The sequence below is a fragment of the Pyxicephalus adspersus genome, chromosome 1, assembly GCF_032062135.1.
Source record: "Pyxicephalus adspersus chromosome 1, UCB_Pads_2.0, whole genome shotgun sequence".
Classification (NCBI taxonomy): Eukaryota; Metazoa; Chordata; class Amphibia; order Anura; family Pyxicephalidae; genus Pyxicephalus; species Pyxicephalus adspersus.
Genome location: NC_092858.1, coordinates 139,358,981 through 139,384,955, shown reverse-complemented (window position 1 = coordinate 139,384,955; position 25,975 = coordinate 139,358,981). Strand labels below are relative to the sequence as shown.

At 38.4% G+C, this 25,975-nt stretch overlaps 2 protein-coding genes across 2 annotated transcripts in view; both read right to left on the bottom strand.

The window, feature by feature from the left end:
- Nucleotides 1-1,895: 1,895 nt before the first annotated feature.
- TBL2 (transducin beta like 2) lies at nucleotides 1,896-8,601 on the bottom strand. Its single transcript, XM_072428887.1, has 7 exons — nucleotides 8,442-8,601; nucleotides 7,436-7,563; nucleotides 5,045-5,229; nucleotides 4,710-4,855; nucleotides 3,729-3,855; nucleotides 2,806-2,958; nucleotides 1,896-2,409 (listed from the first exon to the last, which is right to left on the bottom strand). Exons 1-7 carry the CDS (start codon nucleotides 8,548-8,550, stop codon nucleotides 1,953-1,955), a joined length of 1,305 nt encoding a protein of 434 aa, XP_072284988.1. The 5' UTR covers nucleotides 8,551-8,601; the 3' UTR covers nucleotides 1,896-1,952.
- Nucleotides 8,602-17,038: 8,437 nt separating this feature from the next.
- Nucleotides 17,039-25,975, bottom strand: part of MLXIPL (MLX interacting protein like) — a 62,162-nt gene continuing 53,225 nt past the window's right edge. The window contains exons 13-17 of the mRNA XM_072428874.1: nucleotides 25,140-25,259; nucleotides 23,824-23,951; nucleotides 21,996-22,119; nucleotides 20,440-20,569; nucleotides 17,039-17,441 (exon numbers count right to left, since the gene is read on the bottom strand). Of these exons, the coding sequence (XP_072284975.1) occupies nucleotides 17,320-17,441; nucleotides 20,440-20,569; nucleotides 21,996-22,119; nucleotides 23,824-23,951; nucleotides 25,140-25,259 (624 nt within the window). The 3' untranslated portion in view covers nucleotides 17,039-17,319. The remainder of the gene's footprint in view (nucleotides 17,442-20,439; nucleotides 20,570-21,995; nucleotides 22,120-23,823; nucleotides 23,952-25,139; nucleotides 25,260-25,975) is intronic.

Sequence of the window (25,975 nt, the reverse complement as noted above, 5' to 3'; positions counted from 1 at the left end):
TGGTCCCGCTGGTTCTCGGAGAAGGCACCCGACGCTGGAGAGGGAGATCGATGCTGGAGGACGACGCTGGAACACGAACACGACGCTGGATGAGCACAGCGGGACCAGGTAAGTGATGATTTTAATATAGGGAGAAAAGTTCAAAAAAACTTTTTTTAGCCCGTACAAGGTCGGGCCTATCGGTCAGGTGGTTAAATAAAGCGTATGTAAACGCAGAAATTTCACTTTACATAAAAGGGTAGACAACACTTTTAGGTAAGGTAAAAATTCCGTTTTTTTTTTTGCTTTTTGCAACAGCTTTAAGCCTATTCATCATAGAGCATACTGTGCTGCAATGCATGGGTATTTGTGCCTTTGTAAGACCTTGGTTCTGCACAAAAACTGGATCCCATCACACTGAAAACATTCTGCTTGCCAAGTATTACCCAACTACATACTCATTAAATGGTAAATCCCTTCTGCCTAAAAAGGGAAAATAGATTTGCCATACCATGTTGTTTGAAGAGATTTCTAATAAAGAATCCTGTGACCTTATCTGCAGCACTTTTTATCTACATGGTTACATGTCTCTTCACTCAATCTCATAGAAGGCAGCAGGATTTCCTTTATATCCACTAGTTTAATTATTGGTTATTAAGTGGACTTTGAAATTACTGCTTGACTTTGGCCACATTCACATCTGTGCAGTGTAATGCATTTAACATTTGTTTTTTTTATAAATATTTGGTATTAGGGCATTCATTTGAACAGGCTTCAGTGCTCAAACCAGAATTTTTTTAAGCTGGGTGGGGAGAAATTGTAGGCGAGTGGCTGCCCCTGTATTGTGACCCAACTCTTCAGTAAGCACCCAAAAACAGCCGGGTGGTTGCCGAAAAGTGCAGGGTGGTGCATCCAGCTAAAAGGGGCTGGGGAGAACAATAGGCTTACAATACACAAAACCACACCAGCACTTTTTCTTACACGACACACACATGAATTGCTATGATTACACATTACAGATGATTTTTTTTAGTACATCAAATGGCACTATAAAATGAAAAGCAACTACTGCACTAAATGCCTGCACAGTGCAGCACTGTGCATTTAGAACAGTATAAGTGACCTAAACCCAGGGATACATAAAGTATTAATTAGATAATTGTTTTCCTGCACCAGTGTGACTTTCTGCACCAGTGTATTCTTTCTACTGGTTTCAATTTTTTTTAAAGCAGACCACTCAGTAACTTTAGACATCTCCATGATTAAATTTCTGACACTGTACAATTAACAGCAACAAAATTGTTTTTTTCAGCCGTCCTCTAGCATTGGTCAGGGACTCTGCCTAGGATGAGACATGTTATCAGTCTTCTTCATACAGGAGGATGAAAAACATTAGAAATAATGGGACCTAATGCAAGGCAGTAACATACCCATGTTGTGTCAAGAATGCGGTTTCTGGTCTGTTTTGGTCAGTTAGGTATCCCATTAAAAAACAAAAAAAAAAAAAAAAAAAAAAAAAAAAAAAAAAAAAACACCAGGTTGTGCTAAAATGTAGCAGACAGGACTAGTAGAAATGGGCACAAATACGAGGAGAAAATATCAGAACAAACCTGTCCTTTGCCCAATTAAAGCAGAGCTTAACTTGTATGCTGCTGGAGGATTAAAGCAAACTTCTGATATTTTCAGGTATGAATAGGCAAGTGACAGTGTTGGGACAGTCAATGTAGCCCTGTGTAAGCTATGTCTTCAATGACCCACGACTTACACGATTATTTTTTATCACCTTAGGCAGCTGAATGGAGTGCTGGTAAAATAAATGGAAAGTACATGCTGAGGTCTCAGTTAATGCGAATCTGTTTGCGATGTCTAGACAAAGTTTACCTTAATCAGCCATAGATTACCAAGTTCCACACACATTTTAACTTAAAAGCTTTAATTTTGTTTTATTAGAAAATCCTAAAAAACTGAGTCTTTCACTTTCCCTTCTGGCACACAGCATCTAATGCACTCTGGGCATCTTTAATTTGTTGTTGAAGCCTGTCCTTTGTTCCCTTGTTGGTAGCTTTCTTTAGCATCTCTTTCATGTCTGCGATAGCAGCTCTGTATCCGGCAGTATTATGAAATACACGGATAGCTCGATCTCCAGTGGACACTATGAACTTATTTGTAGTGTCAAAAGCAAGGTCTGAGATAATTTCTCCATGTACCGAATGGAATTCTTCCTCTATCTTCCCTGTCTGTGCATTGTACACAGTGATATCAAAGACACTGGCAATAGCAACAACACGGCCATCAGGAGACAATGCAATGCGGCATGGCTCTCTTCCACACCACTGTCCTGTGAACAGCAGATAGGGGTCTTGCTGCTTCTTGTACTCCACATCAGTATTCCAGAGCTTCCATGTCCCATCTTTAGACACGGTTGCCATCCTGTGAAAGTATAAAATTTGAAATATTTGATGAAAAGCAGGAGATATCTATTTACATAAAGTGTACACTTTAAACATTTAAACAAATTAGAGAAAATTGGCACTTCAGCTCACGCACCTTATGACCAAAACAATTTTACATTTCTCCTATGGACTTCTTTATTCAGCACCATTTTTGTCATTATGTAAGTTAACAAAAATACATTTTTTTTTTTCAAATAAGACTTAGCGATTTTGTCTCTTTTAGGTCTAGTTCAGAAAGCAGGTATTCTCAGTTTTTTGTATATAAAGTATGCCAGTAAATATATCCAAACATTTCCAATAATATTGAAATATTGAAATGTAACTTTGTATCTTTTTCAAATATCCAAATGGAAAGGATTGAAAGAAGACTTACCTACTAGAATCATTGGAGAAAGCAAATCCACATACACCAGCAGAGTGGCCCTTTAACTCGAACGCCCGACACACTTCTCGGAATTCTCCCGACTTACCAAAGCAAACTTCCCAAACTTTCACATCTGGAGTAAATCCACAGCTTGCAACAAACCTTTGAAATAAAATAAAACATGTGAAGACAAAAAGGAATGACACTGGAGTGCTTTATGTGATAAAGATCACAAATGGCATATCAAATATTTGACCCCTAAAACAAAAAGGCAATGCAATAAACCACGAAACACAAGTAAGTAGAATATATTGTATAACTGTTTTGGGGTCCCTTATTTGATATTTGTTTTCACTCATCTACCCTGTTAATATATTTATTACAATAAATAGAAAAAAATACAATGGAAAAATGGAAAATTTGTCAACATGCAACATATGTTACTCTATCCCCTTAAAATAGGCAAACCAAACTTTAAGCCACCGTCTCTACCCAACTACTGCTAAAAGAAGTCCTAAAATACTTCCCTTGGATGCGGAAGCTGATGTTTTAGATTATACTAAAGCTGGTTATTACTTTTTCAAGTTTATTTGGTTTTAAAGATTACCAACTATAGGTTATAAATCACACAACAGTAAATGGAAGATAACTGAGAACATTACACTTTTTCATTCACTATAATCAATATTGGCAAAAGGACTTCTTTGGGGAGTGAAGGGGGGAAGGAAAGAAGTGGGCTACAGTTATTACTCTGGGTGTAGAGTGTAGGGAGGGGGATGTGGTTTTCTATTTATAAACATCCTTTAACCATATGAAACTTGTCAGGTTGGCCCTACATTGACCAGTCTTTTTTTTCAGCAAAGTTCTAAGCCAAGGAAGATTTTAGGAGATACAAAGTATGTGCTGTAAGAAAAAAAAAAATATGTTCTTACCTCCCACAAGGTGAAACTGTGGCATATGCATTTGCAACCTGATTGGTATTGATGGCAGCAAGCACCTCTCCCTTCAGATCCCAAATCAATATGCTGGTGTCATCTGATGCAGTCATAATAAATTTCCCTGTAAAAAGTCGGCATGGAAAATTCATATTCTTGATTTAGGATATGTGTGCTTTAGGATATGAGTAGTAATTAAACTGTATGTAAACCCAACTTTTTATTTGCTTTTTTTCCTTTTTAGGCTGTCATATTTAACATTAATCACTGTCAGATCTGTTTGGTAAGTGGAAAATATATGTGTGGCTTCTGCAATAAATCTAATAAGTTAACACACTCCTTCTCTCTGCTGCATGCTTACAGTTAGCCCCCCTTACTATCTCTGTGGACTACAAAAAAACTCCCTCAATGTTATAAAGGTGTGAAGAGGGGTGGTGATCTGTAGTACCAACACTTCCTGTTCCAGGATAACATATTTCTTCAAAGATACAGTACAGCGAGTGAGTGTTGCACATTTTTTTGGGTTCAGCACTTTAACAATGTGACGATAAATAATTACTACATATAAGAATAGTGCATATTATCTAGCAGTGGTATTTCTTAAAGCTTTGAAACATGTGATCAGGCAGGGTTTTATTGCTGAAAGGGAACTCAGTTGCAGCTTCTGCAATAAAGGACGCTTCTTATAGTATTTATTTTTTTTTTTAAATAAGGGTTTAGTTCTGCTTTACAGTATCCAGACAGTATAACGCTTTGTTCCTTAAATGCATTTCTTCGACAATACAAATATGTCAATTGTGCAATCTCTCAGGATAGAGGGGGCTTTATCATTTTCTGGTCTCCTTTCACGTCTGGATGTTGGAGTTTGGATGCTTTTCAGTGGTGTCAATACAGGCTGCAATAATCGATGAATTTAAGGGGATCGATTCTAAGCTGGAACGGCTACATTTAAACTTATTTTTTATGCATTACTTATACCTGTTTCAGCCATTCCAATATTAATGATAGAAGCTTTGTGTCTCTTTGGGAAGTCATGAGTTGCAGGAAAGATGAAAGCATCCTCTTTCTTGGTCATTTTAAAAAGTCTGATTGTATCTCCATTAGCTATCCAAGCTATAAAAGCTCTGAAAAAAAAAAAAAAGAATAAATTGTATTTATTATGTTACAGTTAACATAATCTAAACTTTTGTAAGAATACATGGTAAGCAACTTAACTAAATTTTGGCATTTAACATCTTTAATGTAATTTTTTCTTGTCTGAATACTGCCTAGACAAATTGTTTATTTATTTTATCCTTGGAAGACGGCATTACCTGCAGTCAGGACTAAAGCGGATGTGGGTGGCATGGTCTAGATCCACATTGGCTCTCGTGCAGCGGTGTTCTCTCTCAAGAAAGTCCTTGGTGCTCCATATCCTGACAGTCCTGTCATCAGAGCATGAAGCCAAATATTTACCATTGCTGCTAAAATCCAAACAAGTTATATTCCCACTGTGAGCCTATGAAAGAAAAAGACAAAACATCAACATTTCAATTATTCCAGTCCTGATAAGAATTTGGGCGTATGGTGGGCAGCACAGTGGCTCAGAGGTAGCACTCCAGCCTTTGCAGCGCTAGGTCCAAGGTTCGAATCTCGGCCAAGACACTATCTGCATGGAGTTTGCAGGTTCTCCCTGTGTCTGCGTGGGTGGGTTTCCTACGGGTACTCCGGTAGATTGTGAGCCACTTTGAGGGACAGTTAGTGACATGATTATGGACTTTGTACAGCGCTGCAAAATATGATGGCGCTATATAAATACTGTGTAATATTAATAAAGGGTGATTATATTGAAATGCTTAAATATTGACCATTAAATACTCTGACAAGTATAATATAATAACCTACACACCTACAGTGTTCTTCCCAGCCCTTTAGCCGGGCGCACCACCTGACACTTTTCAGTAACCACCCGGCTGTTTTTGGGTAGTTACTGATGAGTTGGGTTACAATACAGGGGCTGTCACCCACCTAAAATTTCTTCCCACCCAGCTTAAAAAAATTTCTGGGCTGAGCACTGACCTAACATGCTGTGAACAAATTCCGTTCTGAGGACAAATCTCATGCTGCCTGCATACTTTCTACTGTTTAGGTTTTATTGTTAAAAGACTAAAATTCTTCCAACAACTCTTAAAAAAAAAACAAAACTTTGAACAATTGAAAGACATCAATAAGGGGTTAAATCTCTTGCTAACAATCTATTAAATATTCACATGTAACCCCAACCCAAAAGCTGCCAGTAGGGTGGTGTTGGATGTCAGAAAACAAACCAACAGCGGGTACAGTTTTCTTCCAATTTCCTACTTACTTGCACATAACTAAATAACTGTTACAGACAGAAAAAAAACCTAAGCAAGATAACAGAAATAAACCTACCAATCAGCCAGAGATCAGATATTTTTCAAAGAAATTACTTATTAATAAAATGTATTACAACGAACATGGTACTGGTACACAAGTTCCTTCCGATAGAAGATTCATGTTACTATGAGCATATTCACACTATATGCACACTTGTCTGCAAGGGGTCTAATCTGTATCATCCAGAGATTGCTTCACATATTTTGCAGACTTTCCCCTAACAAAGTTCTGCTTTAGACATTGGTACTGTATACAAAGCCTGTAAGTTGCCAAACATAGAAAAAAATGGACAAAGGTCATCTGATGCCTAAGGGAGAACTTTAAAGGGTATTTGTACTTTAATTCAAAGTACAATTACCCAACCTGCATAGGCCTTCAGACCTTAACAAATCCAATACCACCACCAACCTCCCCAGCTGCTTATATATCCAAATACAACAGCAAGTCCTGCAATAGTCTTTACATCCTCTTGACAAAATATTGTTTAGCAATTGAACAATGTGTATATTATAGGGCTGTCTCCAGCCTCCTATGATGGCCTTTAACAAGACTGTGCAAGCAAACCGCAGCTGTCCTACTTGGTTACATATGATTGGGTGTGTGCTGAGGAGTGGAAGACATCCAAAAACCATTCTCCCCTAAAGTGGAACTAAACCCCCCAAAAAAAATGACATCTACCTAATCCTAATCCTGCAGATCCCTTGGGAGGTTTCTTCTTTGGGTCCCACGTCGTCCCACGTCGTCCCAGTATCCGTCTTCGGAAGCGCCAGGCAACGACATCTCTCTTCTTCCTGGTTCTGCTTCCTGCGTCACCCGATCTTGCACTGAGATCAGGTGACGTGTATTGGGAAAAGATGTTCAATCTCACTGTGCATGTGTGAGATCAGCAATTTTCTATCCCATTGATGAAAGGGCTCCTAATCGAGCATGCGCAGAGGGAGCAGCCAAGAGCCTCCCGGGATGTGTGACGTAGGTATCCCAGGAGGCTTTGCGCCAAGGTGATCAAGACAGAAAGAAGAGGTGCTCCACATTTATTTAAAAATAAACAAAATTTTTACTTTAAATAAAAGGGTTGTCTACACTTTTACGTAAAGTAAAAATTCTGAATTCAGGTCCACTTTAATAGATTTAAACTTTTCATTAGGCCATGGAATGGAGGTAAATATGTATCTGTAAAAGAAGGATAATTAAAATAAGGTCAAAAAGGATAAGCAAACTAAATATGAAAAGGAGGTTACTTTTTAATAAAAATGCTGCCCTTTATAAACAAGAAGATAAATATAGTAAATATAAAATGCAATAAATACCTTAAGTGCAGATGCAAGGAGAGGGTGGGTGAATGTATGCTGCTGAGCCTTTTCTTTACGTGGTCTTTGTTGTTTCTGCTTCTTGGATGGCTCCTTCTCTGGAACAGCTTGGCCATTTGCTTTGTGCTCTGAAGAGTAACAAAATACAAGAGTAAAAATAAAGCATGGATAGGAGTATCCTAACATATGTGAAACTATCAATCATCAGCAGACTTAAGATTTACTGTGTGTATCTGTCTGTCATTTGCAACCCCTATCTAATGTACAGTGCTGCGTAATATGTTGGCGCTATATAGATCCTGTTTAATAATAATAACTTAGCTTAGGGTTTGATCCAGCCATTGAATGACCTTTTACCCAGGACACATTCACTTTATTGTGCAAGATACAAAGATCAGCAAAAATGGCAATCTGAGCTGCGGCCCCAGTATACAGATCCATGGGCTGCCGATGACTGATAATCTGGAGAGCCGGGGTGTCTTTATGGTCTTGGAAATTATATGAGGCAGAGGTGGCCAGATTTACTGGCAGGGACATCCTGATATAAGGCTTCTGACAACAACAACAAAGGCAGACTGCCAATGTACACTGCTGCCAGGGACCACACTGGACACCATCAGTGCTGTTAGGACTGAATGCCAGGGACCAAATGTCAGGGGCTGAATGCCCAGGACTGAATGCCAGGCACTGTCTGTCAGGGAACTTATGCCAGGGACTATATGCCAGGGACTGTATGCCAGTGGACAAACGTCAGGGGCCAAATGCCAGGGAACGTATGCCAGGGGTTGTCTGTCAAGGACTGGATGTCAGGGATCGAATACCAGGGACTGTATGCCAGGGAATGACTGTCGGGGACTGAATGGCAGGGAATGTATGCCAGGGGCTGTCTTGGGTCCTCCATACAGACAAGCCCAGCACCTGTACAGTGTACGGAGTCCCCTTAGTTTATTCATTCAGTGCACACCTCCTGTCACAGTACTTATCCCCCTGCTGTACAGCCACTCACCGCTCGGCTCCGGTTCGCTGACATGTTTCCCCTTCTTGCTCCACACTGCCAGCAGCAGAATAATCCCTCCGAGCAGCACAGACACAGCCACCAGGGCCGCCACCTCCATGTCTGCCCCTCACTCCGCCACGTCACACCAAACGGGAGCGCGCGACGAGACGGGTCTTTTTTTTCCGGACAAAACTTTATTTACACAGGAACAATGTCCAACAAAGGGCGTGCCTAGGCTAGGGCTATCAAATTCTGGCAGTTCACGTGACCTTTCCCACAATATTGCCATCAATTTAACCTCCTCTTTATGTATTTACAGTTTATTTGTTTTTATTCACAATAAATGTATATTCCTAGAATATTGTTATAAAGGCAAACAAGGTAAAATAATTGGCTCTCCCCTTCTCCCCCGCTCAATACTTTGTAATCAGAACAGATTGAGCTATCTACAGACAGATCATCATGTCAGGCTCATTTCATACAAAGCACACTAAGCAGTTGGTAACAAGAAAAGATCTTAAGCTATGGACACACGCTCAATGCTTCTCGTCCGATAATCGGCTCAGGGCTGATATCGGGCAAGAATCTGGCGAACGACCGTCCTGGTGGATCCACAGACAATGAATGATGAACAATCGTAATGCAAGGGAAGTGGGAGGACGTGCAGCAGGGTGCCGCTCCGTTGTTCTGCCCCTCCCCTCTCTATAGAGCAGAATGGTGCTGTATGTACAGTGCTTGTTCATGCATCGTGCAGTCCTTAGTCTTCAGAACGGATGGTGAAAGATCCTTTCCCACAACAATTATTGCACATGTGTATGCGGCTTTATTGTGTAATAAATAGTTCAGCAGCAGTAAGGTGCAGTTCGCTTCAGTTGGGTTACTGTTTTCAGGATGTGGTTAAAGTATGATAGACACTCACATCTATCTGTCCACCCCTGACCTGTCTCCCTCAGTCCTGGATAAGGTCTCATGCTCCCTGTCAGCCATCTCATCATGGATGTCTAACCGATTCCTGAAACTCAACCTGGATAGAACAGAACTCATTATCTTCCCCCTCTCAAATTCCAAATCTCCCACTGACATATTCCTAATGGATAACAACACTGGTATTTGTCCCTCCCCTCAGGCATGTTGTCTTGGCATCACCTTCGATTCAACCCTCTCTTTTGCCCCCAAAATTCAGAACATTTCCAGGTCCCTTCACTTTCACCTACGCAACTTCTCAATGGCCTTTGGACTGTATTAAAGACATATTACTATGGTGGGGACATTAGATTGTGAGCCAATTTGAGGGACAGCTAGTCACATGATGGACTTTGTACAGTGCTACGTAATATGAAGGCGCTATACAAATACTGTGTAATATTAATAATTCTATTGTGGTTTTAAGCACTGACCTCCACCGTTGATTTCATCACCAACAGCACAAATATGGTACAAAAAAAATGTCCACCATGTTGTTCTGTGTGTGTCGGTGGGGGGTGTAGCTTTCATAAAGTGTTAAAAATGTGAGGGGTCATTTGCTGACCTAACATGTTGTGTTTTATGTTGGATGAGCTCTTTCTCTCATTTCCTGTTGTCGGGTCTCATGCTGTTGTACTGTCTCTGAAGCTCTAGATGAAGTAGCTCTCTCGCGAAGCATGCCAAGTCTTCTATTCCTGTCCTCGGGATTTTTTTAGGTTACAGTGTTGTTTCATTTTATTTGCCTTTGATTGCACTCAAACAATTGCCTTACGTTTTCACAAAGGAATTTGTACAGGCCTGAAATTTGTAAAAGAGTCCAAAAAGATATGTAAGCAAAAGGCACAGTGTAACTGAGCAATACATACATACATACATGCAAATATACCTCTGACATATACCACAGCACTGTACAAAGATCAGCGGTGCACTCAGATTAGTCATATGTATAGCAAGTTTGGTTTAAATGTCTCGATGCGTTTTCGAGTGATGGTGGAACATACACACATCTTTCCAATTTTATATATATATAGACTGGCCTTAAAAGGACCATATTCTATTTGTCTATAAGTCACAATTCTAAATTATCAAATAAAATCTCTATTTTAGGAATGGGATCTCAATGAACAGTTCACTAAAGCAAACAATTTTTTTTACTCCCCTGTAACTTTGGAGATAATTCTCGGTAGAAAATGTGGCAGTGATCCTGTATGCCCCCTCTCCTATCCTTAAAGGTCCTCGGGATTCTGGTTTCCCAAAAAGTAAGGGGGCAAAAGGTAGCCCCCTCCCTTTTGGAGAAATCAGACTCACCTGCTCCCAAGATTAGCAAAGGCCATCCTTCGGGGCGAGGGCCTCTTCCCTACAATGTAGCCGGTGTTGTGGGAGTCTGCGGGTGGGGAACTTATTTGAAATCTGGGAGCCCTGTAATAAAAGGGCCTCCAAATATCCACTGCTTCACCCTGGTGAATGAGCACAGGGGTACATATTTCTCCATTCCCTTAAAGGGTTAAAACAGCCCTAGAATTGACCACACTACACCATGTAAAACATTTTTATTTTTTCTATTTTTAACAAATACCTTTTTAGGATTCTGTGTTGTGTATATGCTCCCATTTTGGATGAACCATCCATCCATTCATCCTGCAGTGATTCTTCCCCATCTTTGGCACATAGAACTTTTTTTTACAAGTATTTTGAAAGCTCTTCACTACCTGATAACTCCTGAAGAAGTAAGAAAACTTACCTGCGAACCCCGTTGGAATTCCATGTATCAATCTCAGATGAATTATACATACCTAAAGAATTGGTTATGATGTATTGATCTTATTATTTTGTGTCACTGGACAATTTAATGTTTTAACATAACTGTGAAATAATACATTTCAATGTTTTCTCTCCAGCCTCACCTCTAGTGAGGATGGTTTTGCCTCCACTTTCTTTGTTCTGAATTTCTAGGGATGGTAATTAAATTATTAATTTTCAGAAACCTGCCTACCTAAAATTTACTGTGTATAGTCTTTTATCAAATCTTTTTTGCTCTCTTTTGTATATCGCAATCCCTGGATAGCAGCTGTGAAAATGTGTAAAAATCAGCTTTACTTATGAAAGCCTGCCCAGAATAGCAACGGTTACTTTAAGTATGCGTGCATGCGTCGGTGCGAGCGGGAAATTCAAAATCCTTTGCATTGAACTCAATACAAAAAAGCTGTATTGAGTCCAATACAAAGAAATCCTTATAAAATTTATATATATTTGTATTATATATATATTATATAAGCTACTGTACAGGTACATTACATTATACACTATTTATTTTTTTTAAACTTTTTTTTAAAGATTTTTTTTTTATGTTTTATAAAAAAAAATTTATTAATAAATTTATAAAATTTTGGACATATTTCGGTGAGTAATTATTGAGTAAATCGGTGAATTATAGCCTACAATCGAAAATAAATTTCCATGCAAAAAAATTAACACTTTTTGCATGGAAGTTTGGAAAGAATTGGTTAAAGAATATCAAATGAAAACAAGAAAAAAGCTGGGTATTTTTAGTGCAGCAATGTATTAGAAAAACAATCATGTATCTGACATGTACAATGTTATATTTCACATTTGTATACATGTACAGCAGACACCGGACATAATCGAGTGGGGAGTGCAAAAACTAGACAGAGATTCCTAATATTATTATTACTATTATTAATAATAATATTAATAATAATAAACAGGATTTATATAGTACCAACATATTACGCAGCGATGTACATTAAATATAACAAAGTATAAGGAAGGTAAATGTTGTGTCCCGATGCGTTTCGCCTTAACTGGCTTCCTCAGGGGACTTGTGGACAACGAAGAGCAAAGTGGCTGCTACTCAAGCAATAACACCACCATCAGGCACCCTGGTTCTATGGACCCACTTCATATCACTTCAAAGTGTCTGAATTTGATGTCCTTTCACTAATTCCCTTCCGATCCCTTGCACGTGCATTTAACTTTGCACTTTGATGTCAACAAGTTCCCTGAGGAAGCCAGTTAAGGCAAAACGCATAAGGACACGACATTTACCTTCCTTATACTTTGTTTCGGTCTACTATAGGAATCTCTGTCTAGTTTTTGCTCTCCCCTCTCGAATATGTCCAGTGGGAAGCATCCACTATGAATTTACATGTATACAAATGTGAAATATAACATTGTACATGTCAGATACATGATTGTTTTTCTAATACATTGCTGCACTAAAAATATTCTGTTTTTTTCTTGTTTTCATTTGATATTACTTACCTACCAGGGTATTCAGAGGAGGTGAATTGGTTAATATAATATATTCACACTCGAATTTTGGTCATTAAAGAGTTACAAAAGGCTGCAGAAAAGCAAAAGATTTCTTCTGCAAGTAATGTGACCCCACCCCCATCAAGCCTCTGTCCTGCACACCAGCAAGCAGGGAAGCCCCTTTCTAAGAGTAGTCAGTATGTTGGATGTCTTTAACTCAGGGACTACCTGTAGGAAATACAAGATAATATAACAAAAGACAACTTCAATCTCTTCATTCTCTAAGAGACCAAAGGTTGTGAATGTTTGTAGCCAAAAAACTTACAGATTCCTCTGCGTTCCATAATAGACAGCAGGTCACGTGCTATCATTTTTAAAAGGCACACGTATAGACAGGACAACATGTTTTCTAAGTTTGATTATTAGATACCTTCAACAGGTATGGAGATGCCTTGGAACTATTCACATTTCCCATACCTACTTGCTAGCAATTTGTCTCTGCTCTTTATTGGTGTTAATACCTTTGCAGGAGGATCTTGCCCACACACCTTCAGGGAATCACTTACTGCTTCTGTTAATATCTTTCCATGTGCAATACAGTTGGATGGGGAAATACAGTAACTGTATATTATACTGTACCCATTGGTTTGGACATTTCATGTAATACATAATGGTGGCTTGTGTACACTTAGTCACTAGAAAGGAATTCAGCTGACTTTACTGTCCTTTTTCTTTTAAAAATAACATAGAAGTTTAAATTAAAAAAAAAAGACATATCAAAAGAGGATTGGATAGTAGGTTTACTAGACAGAAGTGGTCAGCATAGAGACATCAAGATAATGGATTATATATAAATTATGGTAAAATAACAAAAAAAAAAAATATAGGCATGGTTTTTAGTTAGCAAATAATGAATCATATGCTGCTGTGCAAAAAGTAAAATCAGCATGGGAACTCTGCTTTCTGCTTTGCAGTGGTGTTGGATTTACAGTGTGAACCATGAGGTTAATTTACTAAGGAAGTAAGAGTATGGTCACTGTGAAAAGTAATTTTTACTTGTTAGTGAATAGGGTGAATTGTTGCTAACTTCCCTCAATCCATTGTCCCTATAATGCACATACACCTTTTATCCATCAAACTACAAAAACAGATGGGTCAGATCTGTTGGAGTGAGATTAAACACATGTCTTTTATAATGTGTTGAGGATGGGGCCATTCAAAACCAATGGAATTGCATTGTCCTGTGCAAAACTGTAAATGCATAATTGCCATGAGACACTAATAGTTCCATCCAGTGACTAAACACGAATCTTCGTAATTAAAGTGGAAATAAGTCTTTTAGAGTAAGCCGGCATTCAGAGTTTTGCCATAATGTGCAAATATGCTCAGAGTTTTTGCACATTAGTAGCAAAATGATCCCCTGTTAGAGCTGCAATGATCATAATGTCATGGCTGTTGTCATCTTCGTCTAGTCTTATGGATTTAAAGCCATTTTCATTGGTGGGGTAGGGACCAAATAGCTCCTGCGCATGCATGGCACAATGTACATGAAAAAAAGAAAGAAAATCCTGACAGGCTGTCAGGTCTTTTTGCTAAGCAAACTTTACTTCCAATTTACAATAACAAAAATATAAAAGAGTAAATGTATAAAAAGACACACAATGTCCAGTGAGTGTCCTCATGATAATCAACGATGCCACAACCCTTATATACTGTGAGAAAATTACATTGAGTTATTGAGACTTTTAGAGCATCCAAATACTATACACAGGTAGTCCCAGAGATAAGGACATCTGACATACAGACGTCTCGTAGATACGAAGTGGGCTTCCCTGCTGCTTGTGTGCAGGACGGAGGCTTGATGGGGGTGGGTGGTTTGCATGACTTGCAGAAGAAATTTTTTGCTACACAGCTAAGGTTGTGATTGATCTTAAGGGGGGTAAGCTCTTTCTGCAGCCCCTTGTAACTTTTTAATGACCACGACAAATTCTGCAGTTGCATATCAAAGCACATCTTGCTCCAGACGTTAATGTCTAGGCTCCACAAACCTTTTTTTTTTTTTGCTTTGTTTGTAATTAACCCACAGTGAGGATTTTATACAGTAACTGATACTATGCTGCCTAATAATATGTTGAGACAATCACGTCTTAATTGCATTTATTAAAATAGTGTACCTGTTCGGACTTACATACAAATTCAACTTAAGAACCAACCTACAGTCCCTATCTCGTATGTAACCCGGGGACTACCTCCATAATAATACATATTTTTAAAATAATACAAAGAAAACCCCTTAACGAGCAGCTAGGTGCCAGACCTACAAATTATATATTATTTTAATCATTGACAGTAACAGAACAAGAATGCTGAATACTGGTAGTCCAAGACCCAATTTCATTTCAATGGGTTTCGCAGAACTGGTCTTCTTTGGAAAATGTTATAAGTGCAGTTACTTGATGACACAGCAAACAAAAACAGCTCAAATCTTCCTGGGTGCCCTTTGCGCTGGGCAATGAGAAAAACAAAAAGGAGGTAACCAGCAGCAACCAACAGGACAAAATTTGATATGATGTGGGATTTTAAAACACCTCATATCAGGATTTCTGTTCTACAAATCAGCTGAGAGAAAATCTCTGTACATGCCTTGTCCTTGTTAGGAGGTTTTCTTTGTTATTTGATTTTAAGAAAAATCTTTGTGTCTATAACATTTTCAACTTTTAAATTAATAAAGTATTGTTTTATTGTATGTATTAATGTCTATAATATTTAGATGTCTTAAATGTCCCATTAACCCAAAGTCATTTTATTATAGTAAATGTATAAAATACTAGCTGATAACCCGGCGTTGCCCGGGTATTTATTTATTGCAATCTCATATTACACAGGAAAAGGAATCAAATAAAGCTTTTCCTGTCTACGGTGTGGTTTAATTTTTTTGCCTTTGATTGCACTTGGCCAATTGCCTTACATTTTCTCAAAGGCATTACTACAGGCCAGAAAGTTGTAAAAGAGTCCAAAAAAAGTATTTAAAAATTTAAGCAAAAGGCACACTGTCAACGAGCAATACATACACACATACATACATGCAAATATACCTCTGACATATACCACAGCGCTGTACAAAGATCAGCGGTGCACTCGCATGAGTCTGAGTCATATGTATAGCAAATTTGGTTAAAATGTCTCCATGCGTTTCCTAGTGACAACATACACACATACATACAATTTTAAATATATAGATTTATATAGTTCTGACATATACCATAGTGCTGTATAATGAAACACTGAGCTAGACCCATCAGTCTCTGTACAGAGGAGCCGACACTCTAACGTCCGCCCACAGTCACACACTATAGTTATACATTTATATACCTCTGACATATACCACGGCCCTGTACAAAGATCAGCAGTGTCATATGTATAGCATGTTTAGTTTAAATCTCTCTATGCGTTTGAGTGATGGTGGAACATAGCAAATTTGGTTGAAATGTCTCTATGGATTTCTTAGTTATCACCAAATATAGCTCTGACATATACCACAGCGCTTTACAAAGATCAGCAGTGTGATATGTCTAGCAATTTTGGTTTAAATGTCTCAATGCGTTTCTGAGTGATGGTGGAACATAGGAAGTTTGGTTGAAATGTCTCCATGCTTTTCCAAGTGATGACATACACACATCCAAATATAGCTCTGACATATATTACAGCGCTGTACAAAGATGACAGGTGCACTCACATGAGTCTCAGTCATATGTATGGCAAGTTTGGTTGAAATGTCTCCATGCATTTTCGAGTGATCGTAGAACATACATACATACATCCAATTTTATATATATAGAAGATAAAATCTTATCAGTAAGTATGTAATGGTAAACTGTAAACATATCTCAACATTTTTAATCATTGACAATACTTTTCCTTTAAGATTAACATTTGTTTAACCCTTTCAATAAGGGATTATAAAAGCAGTAATTCTTTGCTATTAATAATATAGACCAATAATGAATAAAATACCAGTTTACAGAAAAAAGATAATTTAACGTGAATTCTAAATGCCTGTTTTGGGCTTCTACATTTTGTTTTTGCTGTTTAGTATTATTAATAAACAGGATTATATAGCGCCAACATTTTACTCAGCGCTGTACATTAAATAGGTGTTACATACCTTCCTCAATGTCAGGAAACACGAGACTACCCAACCATCTACCTATACCTTCAGTTGTCTCACTAATTTTCTTAGACAAAGCAGACAATCCAGCTTTGAATCCTATTGGAAATCTGTGTGTAGGGGCTGATGACAACATGTACTTTAAAAATGAAGTAATACTACAACTAGTAAAAGAAGCTAAAGAAGCACACGAGAAACCATATATGATATACTAACAATGTTTAGGTAAGTTTTACAAAGAATAAACAGTTCCACAACTGAATGGACAAAAAATACAGAAGACATGAAAAACTTGAACAAAGTTAACACTGAGTATATAATGAAGAGAAGAAAACATTAAACACTGGCTCACAGAGCTCAGAATTGCATTTTCAGATCACAGGCACTTAGTGACTTGAGCTTAATATGTCAGGAATATTCCAGAGTTCTCCATTAGGGCTGCAGCAGTGTACATTTTGTATGGGTAGTTGATATATGGATGATCTAAAAGAAGTTATCTCCGCTCTCTCCTCGGGTCACTGCTTGCACTGCTTGCTCTGGCATCAATGATGGGTCACTTAGAATTGAGGTGGTGGTGCTAAGCTGGCACAAAGAGCTCAATACAGCTGAAGTGAAAAAACAAACAAACAATTATTCAAGGAAATCTTTTGTGACATTAAAGTTGTCATAAAAGAAAAAGCTCCCATTGTTGTCCTCCCGTTAAAAATCATACTGGTTATTATTTCAAGCCACAGCTTCCATGCTTTTGTCAAGTCACTGACCCAAAACAAAAATGCAGACCAGTAAAGTTGAAAAAACATCATAAATCAGCATACTTGATCGAGGTCCGAGGTTTGGGAATCACAGGAACCAGGGGATGAACATAAAAGCCAGATCAGCAGTTTTTTTAAACAATTCTATTATCAGATCCTTGAAAGCAGGCGCAATCCTCTACTGAGATGTTACTACTGTGTTTCCCCGAAAATAAGACACTGTCTTATATTTTTTTTGGCTCTCAAAAACACACTAGGTCTTATTTTCAGGGGATGTCTTATTTTTCCATGAAGAAGACTACAGTACACATTTATTGTTGAAAGTCACTCATGATCACTCATGTTCCATTGATTGTCCCCTTCTGATCACTCATGTGCCGTTCATATTCCCCTTCTGATCACTCATGTGCTGTTCAAATTCCCCTTCTGATCACTCTATGCCGTTGATTATCCCCTTCTGATCACTCTATGCCATTGACTGCCCCCTTCTGATCACTCTATGCAATGATTGTCCCCTTCTGATCACTATGAAATGATTGTCCCCTTCTGATCACTATGAAATGATTGTCCCCTTCTGATCACTCTATTCTATTGACTCCATTGTCCCCTTCTGATCACTTACCCGTAATTAAGTGCAGGGATCTCCGTTAGGGCAGGGATCAGCAGCTTGCTTCCTTGTTCAGAATCGCGGGGGCACGTGTGCAGGCTTTTTACTTTCAGTTTGGCTCAGGAATAGACACGCCCTGCAGCCAGCATCAAAGACACACACGCTGCAGCCAGCATAAAGGACACACACGCAGGATCAGATATCTGGAGCTGTCTCGGTGAGTACTTTTTTAATTTACCGGTATGTATGCTTTTATTTTCTTTTTCTCCTAGGTCTTATTTTCGGGGTAGGTCTTATATTAGGGCAGGTTTACAAAATAGTGCTAGGTCTTACTTTCGGGGTAGGTCTTATTTTCGGGGTAGGTCTTATATTAGGGCAGGTTTACAAAATAGTGCTAGGTCTTACTTTCGGGGTAGGTCTTATTTTCGGGGAAACACGGTAGCTCTGCTACGCCGGAGAGCTGCCGGATTTACAGCGATGGTAGACCACTTTTCACCAAATCAATTTATTCCCTCAAAAGGGTAGAAGGCTAGGAAGGGTTGAGAGATGCTTGCAGCTGGTTAGGTTGTTTCCATTCTCCATACAGTGAGACATCAAAGGGATGCAATGGTTTGGTCACTTCTCTCTAAATGACCCAATGCTGGAGACAATGGTATGCACCACATTGTTAACAGTTAAAACATTCTCTTTTATTTTGGGAAGATGAGTGTTACTCCTCAAAGACAAGATTGCAAGTTACAAATTGAGTCACTACAAGGTGACTTACTGTTAGATTCTGTGGGCAATGGCTCAAAAGCTGCAAACAGATCTTATACACAATCTACAAGAAAAGCTGTAGAAATGCGCTTGTAGCCTGTGTGGTCAGTGTCAATCAGTGATTAAATGAAGCGATTCCAACAGCTGTGAACCTAGAGAGTTTCCTGCGGCTGGCTTATCAAAACAAAATTAAGACAGTGCCAAAAATGAAACCCTGCGCCTGAAGATCACTTCCAGGCTATTCCTTACAATTTTCAGTACACGAGGTATAGTTGCTACACTCTCCAGATATGGCGGCCATCAGAAGAGTTGCAACTGAAGAGACCAGAACTCAAGGAGAGCTGCAGAATAAACATCCATCCTCCTTGAACATAGGAGGAGAAAACTCCTCCTGTAGGTGGCAGAATAACCCAAAGGTGAAATACTTTCTCAGTCCCCTAATTAATGAGAAAATATAACATTTAAATAATGTAATAAAGGCTTAAAGACTACATCCAATCGGCTTACATATGTTCCACAACTTTAAACTTGCAGCAGCTGAATTCTGGTTGGCTGATATAAGTCAACATGCACACCGTTACACTTTTTTATTTATTTATGCTGTTCAAAAAGCCAAGTAATTACCAATTATTTTTTTTATGACTATATTCTGTAACTCAAAAGAAGTAATTTGCTTCTGTGCTTTACAGAAACGTTTTTTTAACCTTTTTACCTCAGAGGAATCTTACAGAAATGTTTTTTTCTTGTCTTGGGGAACTCCTACTAAAAATATTATATTTACAGATCATGGTACATTGGCATAGTAAATGTGTTGTAGATATAAAAGGCCATTCTCTATTAATTCATGAAATTAAAACAAAAGAAGTAGTAAATTTCAAGAACAGCATACAGTGAAAACTGCAATGCCTCCTTACTCTAGTGGTCTGTGAAGAAATTTCTTTTTATTTTGGCGGTCAGTGGAGAACTGTCCTCTTGGTCCTCATTGGTACCCGTTAAAAAATGCCTCTTATAAGTGATCATTTAAGAAAAGTTCCATATATAAATCACTGGAGGAATTCCCTCTTACATTGATGAGTAGAAGAGAAAAGCTTCTTTATTAATGGTCAATGGGACAAGGGACCCTCAAATTGGCAAACTGGGGAAACATCCTTTGCATTACTGATTAGTGGAGAAGGGTCTTTTTCCCCTTTGCAGCTTGGTGGTCAGAAGAAAAGTGCTCCCTCCATCAATGGTTAGAGGAGGTCCTTATATAATCAGTTGGTCAAGAGCCACCACAATGATGGACAGTCATGAAAAATGTAACCTTTAAATTATTGGTTACATTATTGATAGGTCCAGGAACCTGCAAGCTTTGAAGGAACCACAGAACCGTGGTAGAGAAATGCAGCTTTACATTGTTCTTTCTCATATGTGTGTTTTTTCTCTATGCAGCAAAACTTGTATGAACTATGTCTTCTAATACACTATATTCAATCACTATACACTTACTTGGCCTCAGGGCAGGCAGGGAGCAGTGTTGGTCCAGCCAGTCTAGAGCTGTCTGCCGTAGATCTGTCATACTTGCTGTGGACACCATACGATTAAATGAATCGAACAGAGGACGGATAAGAAGACTGAACTATGGCTATGTTAAGTAAAACAAGCAGTATTAACAAAAATAATACAATATACAAAAGCTGGTTAATTAATATGTGTCTCAAATCACTGGTTGCAGTTGCTGACTTGTCAGATCTATGAAACAGTATGAAATGCCAGAGATTGTGTATAACGGCACATGGAAATCCTGGACTATACCTGTCCCCATTCCTCCTAAAAATATAACTGGAGCTGTCAGTGTACCTAGACTGAAAGCTCTTTCTATGCTATTTAAGCTTTTCTTACTTAAAAAGATAGTAAGGTCACATTTTATATTTTTCTAGCCACATATATTTATTAGAATGAATGCGACTTTGCTGCAGGTGCCTCTGAACACTAAACTCTAAGCTCTTTGTGAACTAGCTTTCCATTCAGACCAATGTGGAGCTCCAGTCACATTTATAAACTCAGTGCTATGAACTCAATGATAGCACATCACAATTTTCCAAGAAAACAAAGTAAACATGTCAGGGAAGATCAATAAGGTCACTCTCACCTCTGAAACTGTCAGTTTCCTAGCCATTATGCTGATCCTTCAGTTTTAATATAATTTAAGTCGCTGACTCAGAACAAATGTGCAAATTAGGACTCATTTTCTTCTAATCTTTCTTTTGGAAGAGTTTACAGGCAGTTTTTTTTAATGCGGTTTTTGCTTTTTGAGCACTTTTTTTTTTATTTTAATCCGACCCATCCAGATTTCCTACTTGTGTCTGTGCTTGAGTGCAATACAGCAGCAGCAAAGCACGAGAAGAATTGTTCCTGTTCTTTGCAGCATTACTTCTGGCATTAGGTAAAACATTTGTAAGGAGATAACTGATTTTGTATTAAAGATTCAGTTAAATCTAATATTCCACCTGTCCTGGAGCAGGAATTTAAAGGAGGGCTGCATTTTCATGCTGCTTTAGATAATGTCAATATGTGATACTGAACATCTATGATGAAAGGAGTTGCACTGGGACAATCAGGCTGGAAAGGAAAGGGCTAGTTGATGATAGTTGGAGATCCTTCGGCCATAAAATTAAGTGGGCTCTATCTGACCTGTCACAGTTTCCAATGCAATACAGAGGAGAATCCTGTACAAATGCAAGTTGGAAAGATCATCATGATTGTGTTATTAGAGCTTCAATAAGCAGCTAGATATATCAAATACAAAAGCTGTACTGAAGTCCACGCAAATGCTGATCAATGTGTTGACTATTTGCAAACGTATCTGGTCTCACTGCATGCTCAGCCATGCACAGTGAAATGCTTATCCTCCTGGAAGCACATGAGGAGCTTCTTAAATTTCACTGCATTGGCTACTATAAAGTAGCATAGAGAAAGTGAGTCCAGTGGTATTTTTTTATATATTATCATCAGCACACTTCCTAATACAGAAAATGTAGTAACCATTACACATCCAAGGATACCAGCCAAAACTTCCAATTCTGCAGCGTCCTGTTCTGGACATAATTCTGGAACATTTGTCGCATATGCTGGAAATGCTGGTGTGTGACAGGAACTCCTGACGCTGGCAACTGTTGCTGGCACAAGCTGGTAAATAAACACAAAATACATCACTATGTATTTTTAAAAATACATTAACATTATTAGGCAGGCTACAAGTTAAATTAAAAAATGTAATTTAGCTAAGAATGTGCGTCTTTCAGTCATAGCACTATTCTGAGATGTGGGGATGGATGGTTTGCTGCACAGGTTGCACAGGTGGCAAAGTGATTACCTGCATCAGCAAACCAAAGAAACACCCTTTTGTATAAAGATGAACTCCAGACTTGTAAGGTCTATACGGCACAGACTGTTCTCCACATTTGTTTATGATTTAGGTCTGGGTTGGTACAGGCTTATATACAGTATTAAAGACTATAGCTCTCAGCACCAAGCATTCATGGGACAAGTGCCCATCAGCTCCTTATTATACCATTCTCTTACTAGCTCCAAAGACTCTTTCTCTTTGATCAGTTTCAGGTAAACACTGCATAGCTATAGAGGCTGAAGAAAAACTGATACAATGCTACTTACAAAGACTCAAAAAGGATCTAAGATTGCTATTCCTCACTGTTTAGCTTTTAGTATTTTAAATCTGGAATGTGTAGATTACATGCTGCACTGTATTTATAGTGGTGTCTCTTCCTAGTTTATGCAGTGCAGTCATTTCTCCTGCACAGGGTTTTGTCTGGTGTAAGTAGATTTACTCTATTTTGGGCTCCTTCTTTCTTCTCCCTGCATTCACCCTTTAAAGTGGCCCCATCTTTTCTTCTTGTGGCCTCCTTGCCTCCCCAAATCATCAGTATTGGATTATCTTTGCTTTCATCTGCATTCAGTGACCCCATGTCTTCAGAACAACTGAACAGTCAACTGAACCTGACAAAGAATTTGGGTGAACTGAGTGGAAAACTATTTGTGGCTCCCTTCTCTTTCCCCTTGCTCATTATGAGCACATATCTAGCTCTGGGAGGACACCCGATACCTTTCCTTTGACAGTTTTTAGGACAGGAACTACAAGGGACTGAAGTCTGTATACCCACTACTCTTCTGTGTGTTCACCTCTCTGGCAGGCCTGTTCTGTGAATTTCGAGTTGTCTGACCCCTGTTATTGCTAAAGGATTTGACACTGGTTCTCTCTCTGAAATGTTTTGTGTTTTGGAATGGTACATGTATACTTGTTTGAACTTTATCATCTCCCTTTCCTTCTGTTAAGTAAAGTAGGTTACGGGGATGTTCAGTTCTGTCATTCAGTATATAGGAGTTTCCCCTTTTGTTCTGATGAGTTTGGCCATACATCTAAATTGATGTTAGGGATGGAAGAAAATGTCTAAATAGGATGATGATCAATTACCATGCATAGCCAGTTTTTAACAGTGACTGGATGGCAGGAAAAACAGAGTGGGCAAAGGTAAAACTGATATGAAAGATAGAGCTGCTGTGATGTGCTACTGAGTTTTTAGAGGAAAATGGAGACCATAAGGTTGACAGACTACAGAAGTAAAGAGGTTTCACTTTGCAAAATGAATAGATATGCAAAGTGAATTGTGCCCTACCAGCTAATTGGACTTTTACTTTTTATTTTCTCCAGTGTATCTTTGATTGAATACTTTCTATCAAATTGTTGAAAAATAAAAAATGTATTAAAAAATCTATGGTAATGTTGTACATTTGTTGAGTAGTATGTACTTTTGAAATCAATGTTATTTAGGTAAATGAAACTTTTCATGTTTATGATTTTGTCATCACACTTACTTTATGTTATCGCTTAGCTCCTGTACTTGGTGGCGTAGACGTTGGGCTTCTTCCTGTAGCTGAGCCCTTTCCTGCTGCAACTTATAAATGTATTCTGCTGTCTTCTGCAAGGTGGTCGCCTTACTAAGCTGTGGAAAATCAGTTAATGTCATGAGTCTTTGTCACCTCCATATCTCCCTGCCTCATACCATGGGTTCAAATACCATTGTGAGAGCCTAAACTCTGACTATATGACTCTATGACTGGTAAGGAGTTAAAATATTTTAGTACTGCAGTGAAACACCCCCTATTGCTTCATAAACTTGCACAGGGCAAATAAAGCTACTTTTGTACATTTACATATTTTAGTGCAGATGTTATTTATTTACTACATGTGGGTAATGGTGCAGGTACTATTTCTATCAGGCATTTTGTAATAGTTGCAAAAATGTTACTAGAAAACATTTTATACAAGTATAAAAATGTTGCATTTATTGCATGTTTCTGATGCCTGCTGAGTGCACAATGTCTGGAGAACAAATATAAAGTTGAAGGGCTAATACTGTGTATCAATGTGACTGCAGATTGCCTGTGGTCACTGAACTACTGACACTGGGATCTACACATAAACTTTTATATCTATTACCATTTTAAAGAAGACAAACAATGTTGCAGAAAAGTTTAGATTGGAATATTTAATTCTGGATTTCATGCCCATGCCTAGAATTTCAGAACGTTGGCTCAAGAGACACAAAACTATTGCTGCATCACTGAAGCCTGACAGTAGCTTGTACTACTTGTACTTGTCCTCAAAAATAAAAAGAAATCCACTTTAGGAAACAGTCCCAGGTTTCTAACAGCTTTTTTTGCAAATCAAAGGTAAAAAACCAATTACCGGTGTACATTGTTGTGCTATGATAACACATGTGTCATCTCAACATGAAGTATCAATATGATATACAGGGGTGGGGGGGTGTGCAGGGGATATCAATAAAAGAGATAAGCAAGAAATTCTGTTCTTGAACTGATCTTAAAAATAAAAAATAATAATCTTACAGTCATCCGGTTCACCAATTTATAAGTAACAATTCTGGGGTTTAAAGGCTGAAGTATCAATCTCATAGTAGGTATACAGTGTAATCGAATAAAGCATAATTAGGTGCTCATATTATAATTTTAACTATTATTTTATATTAAAACCCTTATACTGGCTAATTAAGAAATTAACCTTGCTTATTGTACTTTATAAATATATAATCTAATTATAGCAAAATACAGAGGGTTTCTATCAGTAACATGGCGTCCCCCTAACATGCAATCAAATCAGTGCATGATACCTTATTGCTGTGCTGCCCGTGCAGACTTGTCACCAGGCTGTGTAGAGTGTCAAACCCAAGTTTAATGTTGCAGCGTCTCTTCTGTTCGGCGGAGATGTGTGTTATCCGTCTGCTCTCAACCTGAACAGACACAAATGTTATACACACATACAGACTTTTGAACAACATGTTATAAAAGGATGAATGATCTGTATTAAATTTATATAAATGAAGTATATGTTCTACCAAAAAGTTTTACGTTATGGATGGAGTGGGGACAGATTAGAACCCCTGTCAGATTTTCCCTGCTATCTGCGGTTCGGTTATAAAGATTTGTCATGCTGAAAACTACAGATAGCATTTTTTTAATATTAGATGCTTGTTCTTCTTCCCCTGCCTTCTCCATTGAACAGAACATGTTGTGTGTACAATGCTCGTTCATTTGTGGCGTGATGGTTCAGGATGGATGGAAAACCACTACGCACAGCATCTGGTGGCTAGCAAACAACAACCACATGGTGAGTCAGATTGGGGTTATATTGCATAAAGCACGGTGACTCAGTGGATAGAATTCTGGCCTTTGCTGTGCTAGGTCCCAGGTTCAAATTTCAACCAGGACACTATCTGCATGGAGTTTGCAGGTTCTTCCCGTGCTTTGCATGGGTTTCCTCCCACATTCCAAAAACATGCAGTTAGGTTAATTGGCTTCCCCACAAAATTGACATTAGATTGTATTAAAGACATATGACTATAGTAGGAACATTGGATTGTGAGCCCTTTGAGTGACAGCTGGTGACATGACTATGGACTTTGTACAGTGCTGTGTAATATGTTGGTACTATATAAATACTGTGTAA